Genomic DNA, 14,794 nt, shown 5'->3' on the forward strand with positions numbered 1-14,794 from the left:
CCAGTCTCCGATGGGTAACTTTCTTTAATGTGCAACCTTGCCACGCCATTTACTGAGAGATCCACTGCAGCTCCCGGACTGTTACCAGACTGCAGCGGTAATCCCCTCTGCTATCGTGGAGTTGACCCGCGGAAGACCCAGAGAGCATCCCCAGATGTAACCTGTGCAATTTTAAAGCGCAAGTAGCAGTGGAAGGACCAAAACAAAAAAAAAAAAAAGGCCCTCATTTCATTGAAGCTCCTCATGTTTCCCTAGAGAACTAGCGAGAAGCGAAGGGTGCCGACATGCTCGGTTGTCCATGTCGGTGTCAGTGTCAAGTGTCAGCTGCCCCGATACGCGCTGCTAGTGTGACATTTTACCAGAAGCGCTCAGATGTAACGCTGTCATTGCTTGTATGCGCCCAACATGACCAGCGGAGACCGGACGGGGTTTGCGGGATGCCTTTCTTGTCTGGCATTCTGCACGGCAATTAAGCCCTGACCAGGCAGATGACATGGTTAGGAGGAGAAACACGGCTAACCTTTTCGCCGCAGGTCCCTGGACCCTGCGCGCGCACGCTGCTGGTGTCGCCCAGCCACGACCCCGTTGCACATCGCGTTGTCGAATCGAATGCCCTTCGCACACGAAAAATAGTGTACCCGTGTGACATACTCCGTACGGAGGACATGGCCAGCACACCAAGCTAACACGTCGTACAGAGCTTATGCAGCTCGCGATTAGCTACAGGCTTAGTGATGAGACTGCATCTCGAAAAGCGCTTCCAGTCCAACCATATATGATCAGTTCTCATTGTGACTAACGAACACTAGGCTTGATTTCCAGGCTTTCCATCAGAAAGCGTCTGCGTACATCTAGGCAATCTTTCGTGAAGCCTAAAACTCGGCTTTGGGGAGAGGTTCCGATAAAACGTGCACGCTTCCACACACCGAGACACCACTCATTAACGGGGGAAAAAAATCAAGGGAATCACAACCCCTTTGACTCGACCATCAACTTCTCGCTAGCCGCCTGCCGACAACGGAGGAATAAACACATTATTCCCTGGAACAGGTGAAAAGGCAATATGGATGTGTTTCGAGTGCCTTGACCAAAGGAACCGGTTCGAAGCATAATTCTCTTGTCGAAAAACTTGAATGATAAAGAGCTTCGCCCTGAGGTTTCCAGAAAGTTCGTTCCAGAAAGTTCGTGCCTTTCCATTGCAAATGCGATCCTCTACGACAAGCACATATTTAGTTAATTGAGAAAGAATATCGAAATGTGTCGCGCCTATCGATAAAGGTCTATTGATAGATATGAAAAATTCCGAAGCTTCAATGCAGAGAATATGATCAATTGGGTGCGCGATGTCTCAATCTCGCTCAGAAAAAGCATATCACTTGTAAATAGCCTATGGCATGAGATATTTTTTGAAGAGAGATATCTTATCCTCAGAAAAAGTGGCTTACGGCATGTTTTGCAAGACAACATCCCGCGCTTTGTTCGCTAAACCTCGCTCGCCTTTCCCAAGGATATGGACAATCAACAGAGGACTTCGACGATCGAAAGAAATTTGCCAAACCATAGCGGATGCCGTGGGTACAGTGCACACTCTAGGCTGAAGTTCTCTGTAGGGTGGGAACTGTCTTCAAGGTCCTTGGGCTTTACAGTACTCCATTGAGCTCAGCCAGGAAGAGAGAAAGGCATGTGCATATACATACTGAGTATGTACGTGAATATCCGTGTTTGGCATTTATTAAAAAACGATCAATCAATCTCATTATTTCTAAAGTTCAACGGACATTTCATTATGGTACTTGACCACGTGCAGGAGATATTGAGCTCTAAGATAATAGCACTGGTTGACAGACGGAGTGGCACTCCTCAGATCGTCTATCGAAAACCTTGCGTGAGGCAGTCCAAAAGCCATTTGTCGATCCCTATATATCCTCCATGTTGGGCTGTAAGTTCGTTCGAAGACATATCGACTTTTTCCAGCCCGTCTTGATGCCTGTGAAGCGCTTATTAGAATATCCGGAAGACAAGTAAATATAATGCGTAAAGGAGCGAAGCATCAGATCTAGGGTCCGATAAGGTCGCCAAAGCTGCGTACATTGTCACCACGGGGCCCAAATAATCAAGGTTTTTAACCGATCGGTTGAGTCCTCTAGAAAGCGAATCTAAGCTATCGTCGGGCAGTGCTGCGATTTTGAGATACGGTTAACCAGAGACTCGAACCAAATTAGAATATAATGGCTGGATAAATTCTTTGCTCTTTAGGCTCGTGGCAACAAAAGCAGGAAAAAGAGCCCGGCTTTTAAGGGCTTATCCGATCATCTCCTCATCTAACACTCGTGGGAGGTCAACGTCTACCAACCATGGGGCATTTAGCGGATCATATCCCTGTGTCATAATGGATGCATTCACAAACAACGTCTCTGCTCCAAATCTTAGAGGATCACCACCATCGCGACTTAAATCCACGAACGCACATCGATTCTTCAACTCTTCGGCCCTATTTTGGGGGATGGTTTTCAAGGAATCAGCATCCCAGTTCATCCTCACGGCTCCGTGGCCTTCATGGATATGCCCAAAGCAATGGATTAGAGGCCTTGCGCGGCCCACTGCTCCACGGAGATGTTGACAGCCGACGTGTCTATTTGAATGAACCAGGTCCAGAAAACCCAACGGTGGCCCGTGGGTTAGCAATATGTGCACGTCAGGAAATGATGGGACTGGGTTCTGCGCTTGGAACAGTGCGCCCTCTGGAGATGGGTTGAAGCGGTCATGAGCACGGTTGTAGGCAAATGCCCATCGACAGAACTCGGGCTGATATGGAGTCGCATAAATGGTAAATTGAGCACCATTCTTTAATCTGAACGTCCGTACGCCCTCTTCCATATAGACGATGCCGTATCTCTGGGCTTCTTCCCCGCAGTATAGCTCTCTGATCTTGGCAAGATCCTCAGGTCCTGTCCACTTGTGCTTTAAATGGCCGACAGAGTTGTAGTATTCCTCATCAAGCGTTATATCGTGGTTTCCGGCAATGACAATTTTCAGCTCAGCATCTGCCTCTTTAAGCATGTCAATCACCCCTTGATGCTCCTTCTCCCTGCCGACAAAGGTCAAGTCCCCGCCATGAAGAAGGACGTCAGCCGAAGGCAGCGGGCGTCTGTACGGCGTATGTACCTCTCCTGGAGGCAGCGGCGAACAATTGTGCGTATCGGAAATCATGCAAATGCGGGTTTTCACCAGCTCTACCTCTATACCCGTCGCCATAGTGGTTGAAATAGAGTTGCTAGTCTTGATCTGGGCTGAAGCAATGTTGTGTTTGGATCCCGAAGAGCTTGTTCAAAGGCCCCTCGTTTTGGTCTGCCGTTCTTCCAGGACGGAGCCCCGGGATTTTATTGACGGGGATTATTCAACCAATGTGGCACATTTCTTGGCTCACTACTCCGTATGACCACCGAACATAACTAGTACATAGAATATAGTGAATGTATACAGTTTGGGGCTGATGACGTTGGTAGGGCGGGTTTCTTGATTCTAAGTAGTGCCGAATGAGTCATTTCCAAAACGGTCTCGTTTATCTGGGAACAATATATTATTTCTTTTTGTTCATTAAAAGTAAAAAGAAAATTTCATTCCGATTGGTAATTCAAGGTAGCCCAGAGTTCTACAAACATGCATGCGTTGGTACTGCTCATCAACATAATTTTTGCAAATGCAGGAACTCCGACCGAAAACCCCATCAAAAAGTGCTTTACTTTCTGATAGCACGTTGGTAGAAAGCGAGCTCCTCGCCCTCAAGAATGTAACCATCAACCCGACCGCTCTGACCAGGTCTAGAAGAAATAACCGCATACAAACGACCGGCCTCGAACTGTCTCTCAAGAGCTGGCTCAACCTTTCCGTGGGCGGCAAATCGGGCGGCTTGCTTCTTCTCAACGCTCTTGGACTTCTTGGCCTCCTCGGCATCGGCGGCCTTAGTCTGGCGTCTTCTGCCCAAGGGCTGGCCGTAGTGTGCTTCGTACCATGTTCTGAAAGGAGCAGCGTCGACCTGGACGACAGCGGACTTGGTGAGGGTGTTGGTGCGGACAAGTTCGTTGTTCGAAGGGTGGAAGGCGACAACGATCACACGGACTTTACGAGCGATTCCCTCGGATCCCCATGAAAAGTTGCCGGATTCAAGACGGAGAGCACGGAACTTTTGGTTTCCACCACGAGTGCGGACAACGTGGATTCTCTTAGGACCAATACGGGTATTGGCTGGCTGACGGCCCTTCTCGAAAGCTCTAATACCCAGATGTGTGTAAGAATATATGCGGTTTAAAATTCAAAAGGGAAACGTCTAAACGGAAGACGAAATCGGCGACAGGACTATCCGTACCTCTTCTTTCGGTAGTGGGACCGCTTCGCACCGGTAGCTGAACGCTTGTGGCGTGAATCTCTGGAGATACCCATGATTGCGGTTTCTGGACTGGACTACTCTGAATGGCCCAAAACGAAAGAAAAGTCAGCGCAATCGGCCAAATAAAATAAAAGAAAATCTTCTCTGGAAAGTCAGGTGGAAATCATTCGCGCTGAATAGAACCGCGCGCGTGAGAGACCGAGTATCCAGCAGGTTGACAATAGATGAGGTCGCTCCTGGACCAAATTCGATCATGTTTCCCAGACAAACGCGGCGAAAATTCCCAAAGAAATGCAGCGAAATCGGTCCTCACCTCTTATCTTGCAGTCCTTCGCCAAAGCAACGCGGTGGGCAATGTCGAGGGGTTGTCGGGTTGATTGAGGCTTGTCGTCGACGGTTAGGACAGAATTTCGCACAGTGGCTCGCTTGTTCAAAATTGCCCTACCCTAAGAAAACGCTAGTCCATATTGGGCCTAGCGCGCGTCCCACCTTAAGGCGGCCAGGAACTTCCAGACGCACTACCTACACGTCAAACCACTTCGCCGACCTCCTGTTACTGCTGCTGCTGCTGCTTATGGCACGCCAGTCCTTACAGCTCCAGCACCCAGACATCTTGGATTCTCTACCTAGTTACACGGTTTTTTTTTTTTTGAGATGATCACGATTGCGTGTACCCTGGATGAACAAGGTGGAACGGAAGCCCTCGAATACCGAGACCTTCGCCGGCTGTCCGGATACAAAGCCACCGACGTTTGTCATGGATTTCACATCTTGCCTTCCCTACAGGACTTTCATTGCCCTATGAGGCGTGTGAAGCTCGTTAACCTTATATTTTCTAGCAAAAAAGCATGCTTTCTATTTCCTGGTGCAGTGGCCCACAAACTGCATCTACAGCCAAGCGATCCATATACAAAACCATCGTAAAGTTACTGGATTCTTCGTTCAGATTCTCTTCCAGCCTATCGTCAATTCAATCGAGCGGCCACCGGTATAAATAGGAACTTGCGTTGTGCCTCGTGGGATCTCATCTGCAGAAAAAGTTGAGCTGCCACCAAACGCAAGCTTCTCATCGTCGGCCTATTCCGCAAGTAGGGAGGGTTAGGCTTCGGGTTCCGTCCAAGAGCATACATGAAATATATTTTATTCGTAAGCATAAACAACTCACCGTGAATACGCTGGGTTCCACATCCGTATCGCACTCAAAAACTGAATTCCTAATGCCACAATCACCTTTACTGGAACGCAAGGTGAAACCATCTCCAGAAGGGGTAGCCGTAAATGTTGCGCAGGTGCCTGTGCTATACCAAGTACCATAACTGATAAGGCAGCCGGTCCTTTTGTTACCCGAAGTCACTTCAAGATGACCCTTTCCCTGAAAGGCGCCTCCAGTTCCAGTCGGCGAAGGGGAGCTTCCGGTGGACGTAGGTTCACCTGAGCGTGTAGATGATGTCGGGCTGGATCCACCCTTGGGAAAATACTTGATACCGCTTTCCGGGCACGTTGATGAGGCACCACCTTCAGGATGAATGGTTAGAAAAACGCCGCAAGACTGAAAGGTGAAAGGCTCTCTTTGTCCGGTGTCAGAACAAACCTGGTTTAGTTGGTACGTATTTCCCTGACTGTAGGCTGCCCTTTACATTGAAAAAGTACCAGACTTCATTCAAACGTGAGTCTCTACAGTTCAGAGTGACTTCCATGCCATGACTTTTTGAGATTGCATCCTGGAGCTCTCTCAACGTATACGTCTTTGTCGGGTGTGGCTCAATTCCGGCCGCAGCTAAAACCTGATTATAATTTTCGCATCAGTTGTCGTTCAGCAGAAACCAAGCACTGTAAAGTAATGCCACCAACCTTATAAGTATCCAATCCCTCAAACATCTCGGCTGCTTTTTCGAAGTAGTCAACCACTTCTGCCTGAGGTTTATACCCCGAGTAACAGCGGGTCTCCAGTGTGCTGATGCAAGTACCATGCTTGTTCCACTCGTGCTCCCAGAGATTTTCGTCATTGCCTTTCCAATCTTTCCAATAAGTACTCATGTATTCAAGTAAATGCTCCTTGCCATGAGATTGTAATATATCTGTAACGTTTTTATATTCTCTGTTCTTGTCACAGTACTGCTCGAAAGATCCGTCGCAATTGTCAGGCCTGTAGAAGGCTTAGCTTCAACGGCTCCATGCTCCTAGCAAACGAGGGGATGTCGATAGGTAAGAATTGCATGTGGTTGAGATCAAAAGGGACGCACCATAATCCGTGAAGAGTCCACGAATCCTCCGGCCCCGTCGCCGGTTGCGCATCCCAAAACTGAGTAAGAAGGATCAATCCACCAGGCGCGTTGAAGCAGCAAGTATCCTCCACCGGGCGGGTATTATGGCAACTTAGCTCGACATCAGCTGGACACTGCTTTGGGGCTGAGTTCACATTTCTCAGTAGGAACTGAGACGTGCTAAACGCAGCGGTGAAATGAAGGGATGAAGTTAGTAGCAGGGCTGTGATAGTCGACTTCATAGTTCTCGTTCGAGCTTGCAAATAAAACTATTCGACTTAGGATAAAACTCATAAGCTTTTCCTACCAACAGGACGTTCTCCTATCGAACTGTTGAATAAGAGACCTTGGGTAGCGGTCTACTTTATGTAGTTATTGATGCAGTTCCCAATCCTTATAGGATTTATCGGGACGTCGGACAGTGTAGCCTCTGGGGCTGTCATGTCACGGGACTCACATGTTCATCCTCCGACTCGTGTGGTCCGTGTGCGACTTGTCAATCCCCTCCCCGTTCCTGATAATATTCCAGCGAACAAATAAGATCAATCGAATCCAGCATTCTGCACGCATCGTCCAGACACAAAAGAGAGTGATTTGCTCCCGTTCGGCGAGTGGGACCAACCCGACAATTGCCACCGCGGAGAAAGTGCATCGATCCGTGGTGCTGATTTGCTGGGCTAGAAAAAAAAAACCCCCCCGGTGTTCAAGGATCTGCAAAAAGGTTTCATGCTCTGCCGGCGGGAAGGCTGTTCAAAAGTTTCAAGAACATAGCCCTGGAACACTCCGCGCACACAGCCATTCTTCAGGACTAATTGGGTCACTTGAGACAACAACGGGCACCCAGACCGCAACTTCAAGTGGGTATTTAAATCATTTCAATTCTCTCCCAGAATATCTTGATATTCTATCCACAAACATATACAAGCATAGATTGCCTCAGAGAGCTGTGGATCAACGAGTACATTCATTTCACATGGATATTCTATCAGCCGTGTCCGTCCTAACAATGCAGCCCAGAAACACAAATTCTAGAAGGATATTTCGCGAACACGCCGAGGTTTGCCGAGTAAGATGAGAGCTTCTAGAAGAAAAGAGAGTGCATAGAAAACGAATAAGAAAAGAAATTACAATCCTGCTACTAGCATCAGACCATATCCAACAGTGACCACAACGGCAAAAGATATCACGCTGGCCGGGACACCTCGGGAAATAAAGTGTTTCACTCGAAGATATCGTTGTCCGGTCTCCGGCACCTCCATCATTATAGCGGCTATCGAGAAATGTTAGCCCAGCGACAAGCACAAAAGAGAGATCGTGAGGGATAAAAGACTTACTCATATTTGGGAAGCCGCTGGTAGGCAAACCCATAGCAACAGAGCACATCAATGCGGCCCCCATAACCAACAAGCTAGGATGAGGGTGCTCCATTGCGCTGCCAACTTCATGCACTAGTGGCAGTAGGATCAATGCCGCAACAGTATGTGAGATGAAGGTGGCGATAATTAAGATCAGCGATGAAAGGGTAAACATAACTCCGTATAGGCTGAGATTCTCGACACGATGCGTAATTCCGCGAGCAATGGTATGCAAAAGGCCGGAGGAAGTAACCGCTTTTCCGAGACAAAGGCCCCCAGATGCAAGAATAATGATGGTCCATAGGAAATTGTTGAAGTCCTCCTTATTTAAAACTCCGGTACCGAAGAAAAGAACTAACGGTATAATGGCAATGACTCCCATATCTCCAAATGTGCTTTCCATTTCATGGCTGACACACCACAAGACAATGGTTATGAGGGTCACGATCGTGATGAACCATTGAACGCCAGAAAACTTATCCTTGACTTGGCGAATGGGCACGATGGTGGTACCTCGCCCGGGGTGGAAGGTAGCAACAAGAAGTACCCAGATAAGAAGAATGCAAATTACGCAGACAGGTATCGAAATGAAAAACCAGGTACCCCAGCTAATAGGTGGATACATGTTCTGCAATGCAATGATATTTTGGGGTGATGCAATAGGTGAAGCAGCGCCGCCGACATTTGACGCAAGAGCAATCCCCAAGACGAGGGCTTTGGAAAATCGGGAATCGGGAGGGAGATTCCGAAGCATGGGCTGTATCAGGAAATTAGCAGGGAATACGACAAGGGGAATATGGTTCATAGCACACCTGGATGATTGAATAGCAAAGCACGGGTGCTGCCACGTTGCTAATCCACATACTCAAAAACATGCTGACAAACATATTCGTAACCAACACTGTTCGCGGCCTTGTACCGGCTTTGCTAAGGACGAAAGTGGCCATCCGGCGGGCGATGTCGTGTTTGGATAGCGCTGCGGCAATGGTAAAGCCACCAAGTAGCAACATTATGACGGAAGTCCACATCGACGCAAAGGCGTACTTTGCGGCATCCTTAGGGTGCAATCGTGAGCGGTCTTCATCGGACCTCATCACTTGAAGAATAACAGTGAGGAATGGTATCAGGATTGACGTCACGAAAAGCGGAATAACCTAAACACACAGTTAGGGAAATATCATAAGCATTTAGGAGAGATGTAGGTACCTCAGTCGCCCATAGCAAACTAACAAAAGCCAACATTGCAAGGCAGTTCTGCTGCTCAGGTTCGTCTATGATTGGCACGGCGAGCATAACTGAAAATATAATCAATATTGCAATTAAGGTTGCAAAGTTCGATGTTAACATCCAGCTTGGGACGGGGCATCTGCCGACGGGAGTAACAATTTCCTTCGTTGGAGGTTCCTGTTCATCGCCCTGTCTCCGTGCGGCCTCTGCATCTTGAGCACCACCAAGTAGAGTGTTTCGGATACCCATGTTCGCGGCTTGCGCCTTTCTTTCAATTCCTATCATCTCACGCCAAACGGTATTCCGCTCCCAGACCACATGCTCTCGAAGATGTAATCGAAGCTCCCGCTTTGAAAGCGAAAGGTCACCCTTAGTGACAGTATCTGCGTAAAGTCGTTCAATTCTAGCAATTTTGTCATCTAGGTGCTGGATGGTTTGATTTGTGAACGGGTACGCAGTAGAAACGGTGGTGTTCATATAACCTCGCCTCAAGCTCCGATCAAGGATTTTGTCATACTTCTTCAGCGCTTTTGAAAACCCAGTGCGGTTCAACTGAATGAAGGACTTGAGCCCGCAAAGGGAGACATAGATGCTGATGATATGCTTCTTCAAACTGACACCAGCATTGTACAAAGCCAATAGATGTGGGTCATGTTCATGTCCAAGGTCAGAGGACATTCCAAAAAATCTCGAGTCACTCATTTCGCTAATCGCATGTCCATCTGAAGGTTCCCTTCCATCAGGCTCTCTCAGCGACATTGAGCGTCTCCGTATATCGTGAGAAGGGAGCTCGGATATATCAACGTCTTCTTCACTATAGGCGTCGTCTTCATGAGGATTTCCCTCTCCACCTGCAACCGACTCGCCGGCGGTGCTTGCTCTACGGTCATTGGAGTGGCCTGCGCCCCGAAACGTACTTGCTCGTCGATTATAATTCCCGAAACTGAACGTCCTCGATTTGACCATGGAATCGGCAACGGAGTCCATGTTGAACCCAACGCTGTCCGTCGTGTACGACTCTGCCTCATCGACCACATCCTCCACCTCCTTGTATAAGTCGGTCTCCTTTGCATGATAAAAGGAGCATACTTTTGCTAGTTCCCCATCTAGTGTTCGCTTAAATATCGAGTCCGTGTCAAGAGCGCTATCGAGTAACGGAGCCCGTTCGAACTCTGCATCTTCCTGTAACTCCGGATTGTTTACCTGCTTCTCAAGGGAGTATATTCTACACGAGGAAAAAGATATTAGCAGGGGCAGCTCAATAAATACGCTCTGTAAAAGTCAGTCTGTGGAATACTCACAGTTTCTTCAAATTGCTATAGGCAATGTAGTGCTCGCTCCACTCCGGCACCGCGTTGAACTGGATACTATGTGAGAACTTCATGATTTCCTCTACGGTCGCTAACCGTGCTAAGGAACGGGAGCTGAAAGGACCACAGAGTCGATTTATTCGTTGAGAATAATTCCTATCGTCAGCTCCGTCTCCACCCTTGAACCCATCGAGTTCAGTTCCCTTCGCTGCTTGATCGCCCCTGATGCGGTGGAATGCCCCAGGTCTGGTGTCCCTTCTCCTCTTCCCGAATAAATGAAAGCGCCCCGCTCGATCGGGGAAATTTCCACTGCGCGCCCTATTTTCGTTGGGGGGAGTTGAGCTGCTTCGCTGGTGAGAAGGCTTGGCGGTGTTGTGGTCGAATTCGACGAGCTCGATGCTCCTCCTGCTTCGAGCCAGGGCTGCGGGGCGTCTCGACGGACGTCTTCACAGGGATATAAAACGGTGGGTGAGCCTGAGTTGCGGCGTCTCTCAAAAAGCAAGCAGAAGCGAGCGGGTGGGTTGGACCAATGCTGAGTCGAAGGTCTTTTCGGGAATGGTGCTGGGACGGTCCGGGGTACGGAGGTCAGCAGGATTACTCTGGATTGCTGTTGGTGGGAAACGGGGCTTCGGCCTGGGCCCTGTTCAATTAAAAAACATCTTTAGTTCAACGGTTGCAATTTCTATTTGTTGGAGACGCTTGGGGTTTACCCACTGCGAACACGGAGAACGGAGTGCAACAAGTCGATCGGATTTAAAAGCAATGCTCCGAACTCGTCGTCGTTGTTGTTGTTGAACCGATGGAGCTCGATCAAAATTTGACCAACCTACATAACGACGTCAGCCTGTTTGTCAATTTCCCCGGCCGCTGGCAGATTCCCGCAAGGGTGGGAGCGCGGCTGATCTGCTCGTGTTCAGGCCTCCTGGTGAAGGTGAGTGCGCGTACCTGCCTGGCGGCTCAGAGACGCACACCCTCGCTCGTGCCGCTGTGGAACGCGCTGATTGGAACTTGGAAGGAGGCAAAAAGCAGTGCCGGTGGCGTCGGAGATATTCCCAAGATCAAGGCACAGGCAAGTCGCCTTCAACTTTGCCTGCCCTTTGGCAAGCTTTCCAAGAGGACAAGTACGGAGTAATACTCCCAACATCTCACACGTCCGGTTTCGACACCCCCCAATGCTTCTCCGCCACGCACCCTGCAAATCCCGATGTCACGTGAGTATGTCTGCTCTCGTGCCGTCTCTCAACACCAGAAGAGGCCCAGTTCGTTGCCGCTGGCATCCTCTGGCCGGCGACGAGATGCTGATCGGCTGTTTACCATTTGCCCCGCTGGTCCCTTTGCTTTATCCCAGCCTCTATGTGCCTCATAGGTGATAGTAAAACTCCGTCCGGAGGCCAAGAGCGACATTCCATGGCCTACAGACCATGTGGCGTCTTCGAACCTGCTTCTCCTTGTTGAGATTTGCTTTTGACGTCCGGACACCTACCTATCCTTCACCCCTCAGTGATGTAGTTCGTTGATATTATGGTCACCACAAGCCCAGGTTACACGCAACAGGGATGCAAAAATGGGTCCAGTGCTTCCGATCAAGGGATGATGGTTCGACTTGGAACAGACCAAGGTAGCGACCGAACCACCATCAGAAACAATGATCTCTAATACTAACTCTCCACTCGAGCATGGTTTAATTATTGTGTGGGAATGACAACTGGCAGCCGAGCGTCTTGCGTTGCGAAACTGAACAGGTGTGGAATTTTCCATCCTGATTTCGCCATGCATACAGAGGACATGGCACCCGCTCGTGCATCAGGCATGACCCTGCAAATCTTCACACCACGGGCTCCACCCTTTTTGACTCCCGGACACTCGATCCACAGCCAACCTTACCGCAAAATGGAAGAAGTCAATCTGGTCACAATGCAAACTTTCTCGCGGATTTACAGAGTATTGGAAAGGCTTCCCTGAATTTTACTATGAAGGAATCTAAGATGATGTAGTGCGCACATCAGATGAATGAGGGACATTCATCCGCGCACGTCTCATGGCCAAGCTACAACTTTTGCGGTCGACTGATCTTGAGGGATAAATTCGGATTTCCTGCCCAAGTGAGGGCCATCAGAATTTTCTTCATGCCAGCAGGGGTCAAACAAGATTTTTTTTGGCATGTTCGAGAAACTTGCTCAGTGCCACCGAAGACTTTTTCGCTCAGGAATCTCCCTGCGGCGTTGCTGTTTTGAGACATGGGCAGCCAGCGCTTCCTCTTTGCGGCTTAGCCAAAAGTGGGTCAAAACACACAGTCGTCATTAACTAGCTGATTGATAAGATGATCTTATCTGATTTTACTCCTGCGTTGGAACTTCGTTCCGCCCAAACTTGTGGCTTGGCCGCCAGGATTCCGGAAATGGAATACAGGTTACGTCCCAAATGGAAAGACCGTTAGAGATTCCATCCAGCGGTGGAGTGCAAAGGCTTGAACTGATGAGATTCGCGCGCAAAATATTTCAATATATAAATGCATCAATTGCCAACTCTCTCCTGCTTGTCGGTCCTTGTTCATTTCGTATTTCGCTCTTAACCAGGCGCCGTTGACTAATTCTCACAATGGCAGACCATCAACCAACACTCAATGATCTCGCAGCTAGGGTCACCGAGCTTGCGAAGGAATTTACCGACTACCTCCAGGAAAAGAATGTCCCGCCGCCAACGTTTGCCGCAGATAGCCCTACAAGCTATAGCAATCTATCTCCAGAAAGCTTTCTGACACGCCAGATGCTATCGGATACTCTTATGGATATGTGGTACCTGGTTCAGGGACCGAGTGAGAGCATCTTCAACTATGTTCATACTGTACGCGTTTCTCCTCCTGCTTCCCGTTTCCTGTTTCCTGTAGAACCGTGAGCCTCCTAACTTTTACAGTGCATGCCTGATGCCGCAGCTCTCCACCTCCTGAATTATTTCGACTTCTGGTCCAGTGTGCCGCTGGATGGCTCTGCTTCATATGCAGATATCGCCAAACATACTTCTCTTCCAGAAGAAGTTGTTCAACGTATCTTAGCGCATGCGACAACTCTCCGCATCTTTGCAGAAACAGAGCCTGGAAAGTTGTCATCTCGTATTCAACATACGTCCCGGTCCGCCGCTTTAGCTCGTTCTTCTGGGCTCAGGGCTCTTGTTTCCACAATTCTGGATGACGCGGGACCGCCCATGATGGTCATGAACAAGGCCCTGCAGAAATACACCTGTGGAAAACCTACCTTGACGAAAAATATGAATGAGACGTCGTTTGCTTTGCTCCATAGCGGTGGTCTGTTCGGCAAGTACGCCAACTGCTGGGAGTTCATTGAAAACGATGGCGAGGGAGAGAGAAAGGGATGGCGTCAGAGGAACTTTGTTGAGTTCATGCGCTACATTAAAGAAATTTTCCGCCTCGAGGAAGTCGTGTTGAAATCTTATGATTGGAAAGCAGCAGGCAAGGCGACAGTAGTGGATGTGAGTACCACGTATCTCTCGAGCAGTTCTTTCATCTATTTTCTTGTCTTCGAAAATTACCCCGAATTTAGCTAACTTTAAGGAGGTCGGTGGCTCAGGCGGCCACGATGACGTGGTCCTCGCACAAAACTACCCTGATCTCACCATTACTGTGCAAGACTTGCCCCAGGTGAGACCTACGTTTGAGGCGAATCTGCCCGCAGCCCTCAAATCGCGTGTCTCCTTCATGGAACACAACTTTTTCCATCCGCAACCCGTCCAGGCCGACATCTACATGATCAAAATGATCCTTCACGACTGGCCCGATCAAGAATCAATCCAGATCCTACGGAGCTTAGTGCCCGCCATGAAGCCTGGTGCTCGTGTCATATTTATCGACTACGTCGGCAAGCGCGAGGAAAGAGAAGGTCCACCATTGCCACGTTCGATTCAGCAAATGGGTACCGCGACGGATTTGCGGATGATGGCGTTGTTCAACGCCAAGGAACGCCCGGTTGATGCATGGAAGGACATTTTCCGTGCTGCGGATGAGCGGTTTGAAATTACTCGTGTTGATGCTAACCCACTCGCCTTCTTTGTGGTAATTGAGGCAGTCTGGCGCGAGTGATATGATGTGATTAGCTTGTGCAGGGCATCAGAGGCCAAAGTTTATTTGTGTATTTTGTAGAAAGTGGCGCCTGAACTGGGATCAGGCAGATGTATGATAAAACGTATGACTGTGTATGTGCATATATGTCATTGTATGTGTGAGTATACCTACCCATA

The 14,794-nt window shown here is 48.9% G+C and overlaps 6 protein-coding genes across 6 annotated transcripts; 1 reads left to right on the forward strand and 5 right to left on the reverse strand.

The window, feature by feature from the left end:
- Nucleotide 1: 1 nt before the first annotated feature.
- CIMG_13408 (uncharacterized protein) lies at nucleotides 2-1,010 on the reverse strand. The gene has a single exon (XM_004446075.1). The coding sequence runs from the start codon at nucleotides 647-649 to the stop codon at nucleotides 470-472; it is 180 nt and encodes a 59-aa protein (XP_004446132.1). The 5' UTR covers nucleotides 650-1,010; the 3' UTR covers nucleotides 2-469.
- Nucleotides 1,011-1,728: 718 nt separating this feature from the next.
- On the reverse strand, nucleotides 1,729-3,326 carry CIMG_04979 (Ser/Thr protein phosphatase). Its single transcript, XM_001245537.2, has one exon. It carries the CDS (start codon nucleotides 3,253-3,255, stop codon nucleotides 2,302-2,304), a length of 954 nt encoding a protein of 317 aa, XP_001245538.2. The 5' UTR covers nucleotides 3,256-3,326; the 3' UTR covers nucleotides 1,729-2,301.
- Nucleotides 3,327-3,414: 88 nt separating this feature from the next.
- CIMG_04980 (40S ribosomal protein S8) lies at nucleotides 3,415-4,717 on the reverse strand. The gene is made up of 2 exons (XM_001245538.2): nucleotides 4,367-4,717; nucleotides 3,415-4,271 (listed from the first exon to the last, which is right to left on the reverse strand). The coding sequence occupies exons 1-2, from the start codon at nucleotides 4,438-4,440 to the stop codon at nucleotides 3,740-3,742; spliced, it is 606 nt and encodes a 201-aa protein (XP_001245539.1). The 5' UTR covers nucleotides 4,441-4,717; the 3' UTR covers nucleotides 3,415-3,739.
- A 482-nt stretch (nucleotides 4,718-5,199) lies between these two features.
- Nucleotides 5,200-6,972, reverse strand: CIMG_11448 (ribonuclease T2-like protein). Its single transcript, XM_004446076.1, has 5 exons — nucleotides 6,631-6,972; nucleotides 6,239-6,533; nucleotides 5,979-6,171; nucleotides 5,553-5,902; nucleotides 5,200-5,464 (listed from the first exon to the last, which is right to left on the reverse strand). The coding sequence occupies exons 1-5, from the start codon at nucleotides 6,891-6,893 to the stop codon at nucleotides 5,330-5,332; spliced, it is 1,236 nt and encodes a 411-aa protein (XP_004446133.1). The 5' UTR covers nucleotides 6,894-6,972; the 3' UTR covers nucleotides 5,200-5,329.
- Nucleotides 6,973-7,652: 680 nt separating this feature from the next.
- On the reverse strand, nucleotides 7,653-10,859 carry CIMG_11449 (divalent anion:Na+ symporter (DASS) family transporter). The gene is made up of 5 exons (XM_012358458.1): nucleotides 10,535-10,859; nucleotides 9,213-10,458; nucleotides 8,819-9,160; nucleotides 7,986-8,763; nucleotides 7,653-7,921 (listed from the first exon to the last, which is right to left on the reverse strand). Exons 1-5 carry the CDS (start codon nucleotides 10,615-10,617, stop codon nucleotides 7,776-7,778), a joined length of 2,595 nt encoding a protein of 864 aa, XP_012213881.1. The 5' UTR covers nucleotides 10,618-10,859; the 3' UTR covers nucleotides 7,653-7,775.
- A 962-nt stretch (nucleotides 10,860-11,821) lies between these two features.
- On the forward strand, nucleotides 11,822-14,764 carry CIMG_04982 (uncharacterized protein). Its single transcript, XM_001245540.2, has 4 exons — nucleotides 11,822-12,161; nucleotides 12,219-13,387; nucleotides 13,457-14,029; nucleotides 14,115-14,764. Exons 2-4 carry the CDS (start codon nucleotides 13,142-13,144, stop codon nucleotides 14,634-14,636), a joined length of 1,341 nt encoding a protein of 446 aa, XP_001245541.1. The 5' UTR covers nucleotides 11,822-12,161; nucleotides 12,219-13,141; the 3' UTR covers nucleotides 14,637-14,764.
- The last annotated feature ends 30 nt before the right edge of the window (nucleotides 14,765-14,794 follow it).

The sequence above is a fragment of the Coccidioides immitis genome (genome assembly GCF_000149335.2).
Source record: "Coccidioides immitis RS genomic scaffold supercont3.4, whole genome shotgun sequence".
In the NCBI taxonomy this organism is placed as follows: Eukaryota; Fungi; Ascomycota; class Eurotiomycetes; order Onygenales; family Onygenaceae; genus Coccidioides; species Coccidioides immitis.

Excerpts from the sequence above, each read along its gene's own strand:
- CIMG_04982 (XM_001245540.2), top strand. The coding sequence starts at position 13,142 with ATGGCAGACCATCAACCAACACTCAATGATCTCGCAGCTAGGGTCACC. Across the intron at positions 13,388-13,456 it reads TCTTCAACTATGTTCATACT|TGCATGCCTGATGCCGCAGC; the intron begins GTACGCGTTTCT and ends TAACTTTTACAG. Across the intron at positions 14,030-14,114 it reads GCAAGGCGACAGTAGTGGAT|GTCGGTGGCTCAGGCGGCCA; the intron begins GTGAGTACCACG and ends AACTTTAAGGAG.
- CIMG_04979 (XM_001245537.2), bottom strand. The coding sequence starts at position 3,255 with ATGGCGACGGGTATAGAGGTAGAGCTGGTGAAAACCCGCATTTGCATG.
- CIMG_11448 (XM_004446076.1), bottom strand. The coding sequence starts at position 6,893 with ATGAAGTCGACTATCACAGCCCTGCTACTAACTTCATCCCTTCATTTC. Across the intron at positions 6,534-6,630 it reads TGGACTCTTCACGGATTATG|GCCTGACAATTGCGACGGAT; the intron begins GTGCGTCCCTTT and ends AGCCTTCTACAG. Across the intron at positions 6,172-6,238 it reads AGGGATTGGATACTTATAAG|GTTTTAGCTGCGGCCGGAAT; the intron begins GTTGGTGGCATT and ends AATTATAATCAG.
- CIMG_13408 (XM_004446075.1), bottom strand. The coding sequence starts at position 649 with ATGTCACACGGGTACACTATTTTTCGTGTGCGAAGGGCATTCGATTCG.
- CIMG_11449 (XM_012358458.1), bottom strand. The coding sequence starts at position 10,617 with ATGAAGTTCTCACATAGTATCCAGTTCAACGCGGTGCCGGAGTGGAGC. Across the intron at positions 9,161-9,212 it reads GTTTGCTATGGGCGACTGAG|GTTATTCCGCTTTTCGTGAC; the intron begins GTACCTACATCT and ends CTGTGTGTTTAG. Across the intron at positions 7,922-7,985 it reads CAGCGGCTTCCCAAATATGA|CCGCTATAATGATGGAGGTG; the intron begins GTAAGTCTTTTA and ends ATTTCTCGATAG.
- CIMG_04980 (XM_001245538.2), bottom strand. The coding sequence starts at position 4,440 with ATGGGTATCTCCAGAGATTCACGCCACAAGCGTTCAGCTACCGGTGCG. Across the intron at positions 4,272-4,366 it reads TCCCACTACCGAAAGAAGAG|AGCTTTCGAGAAGGGCCGTC; the intron begins GTACGGATAGTC and ends TCTGGGTATTAG.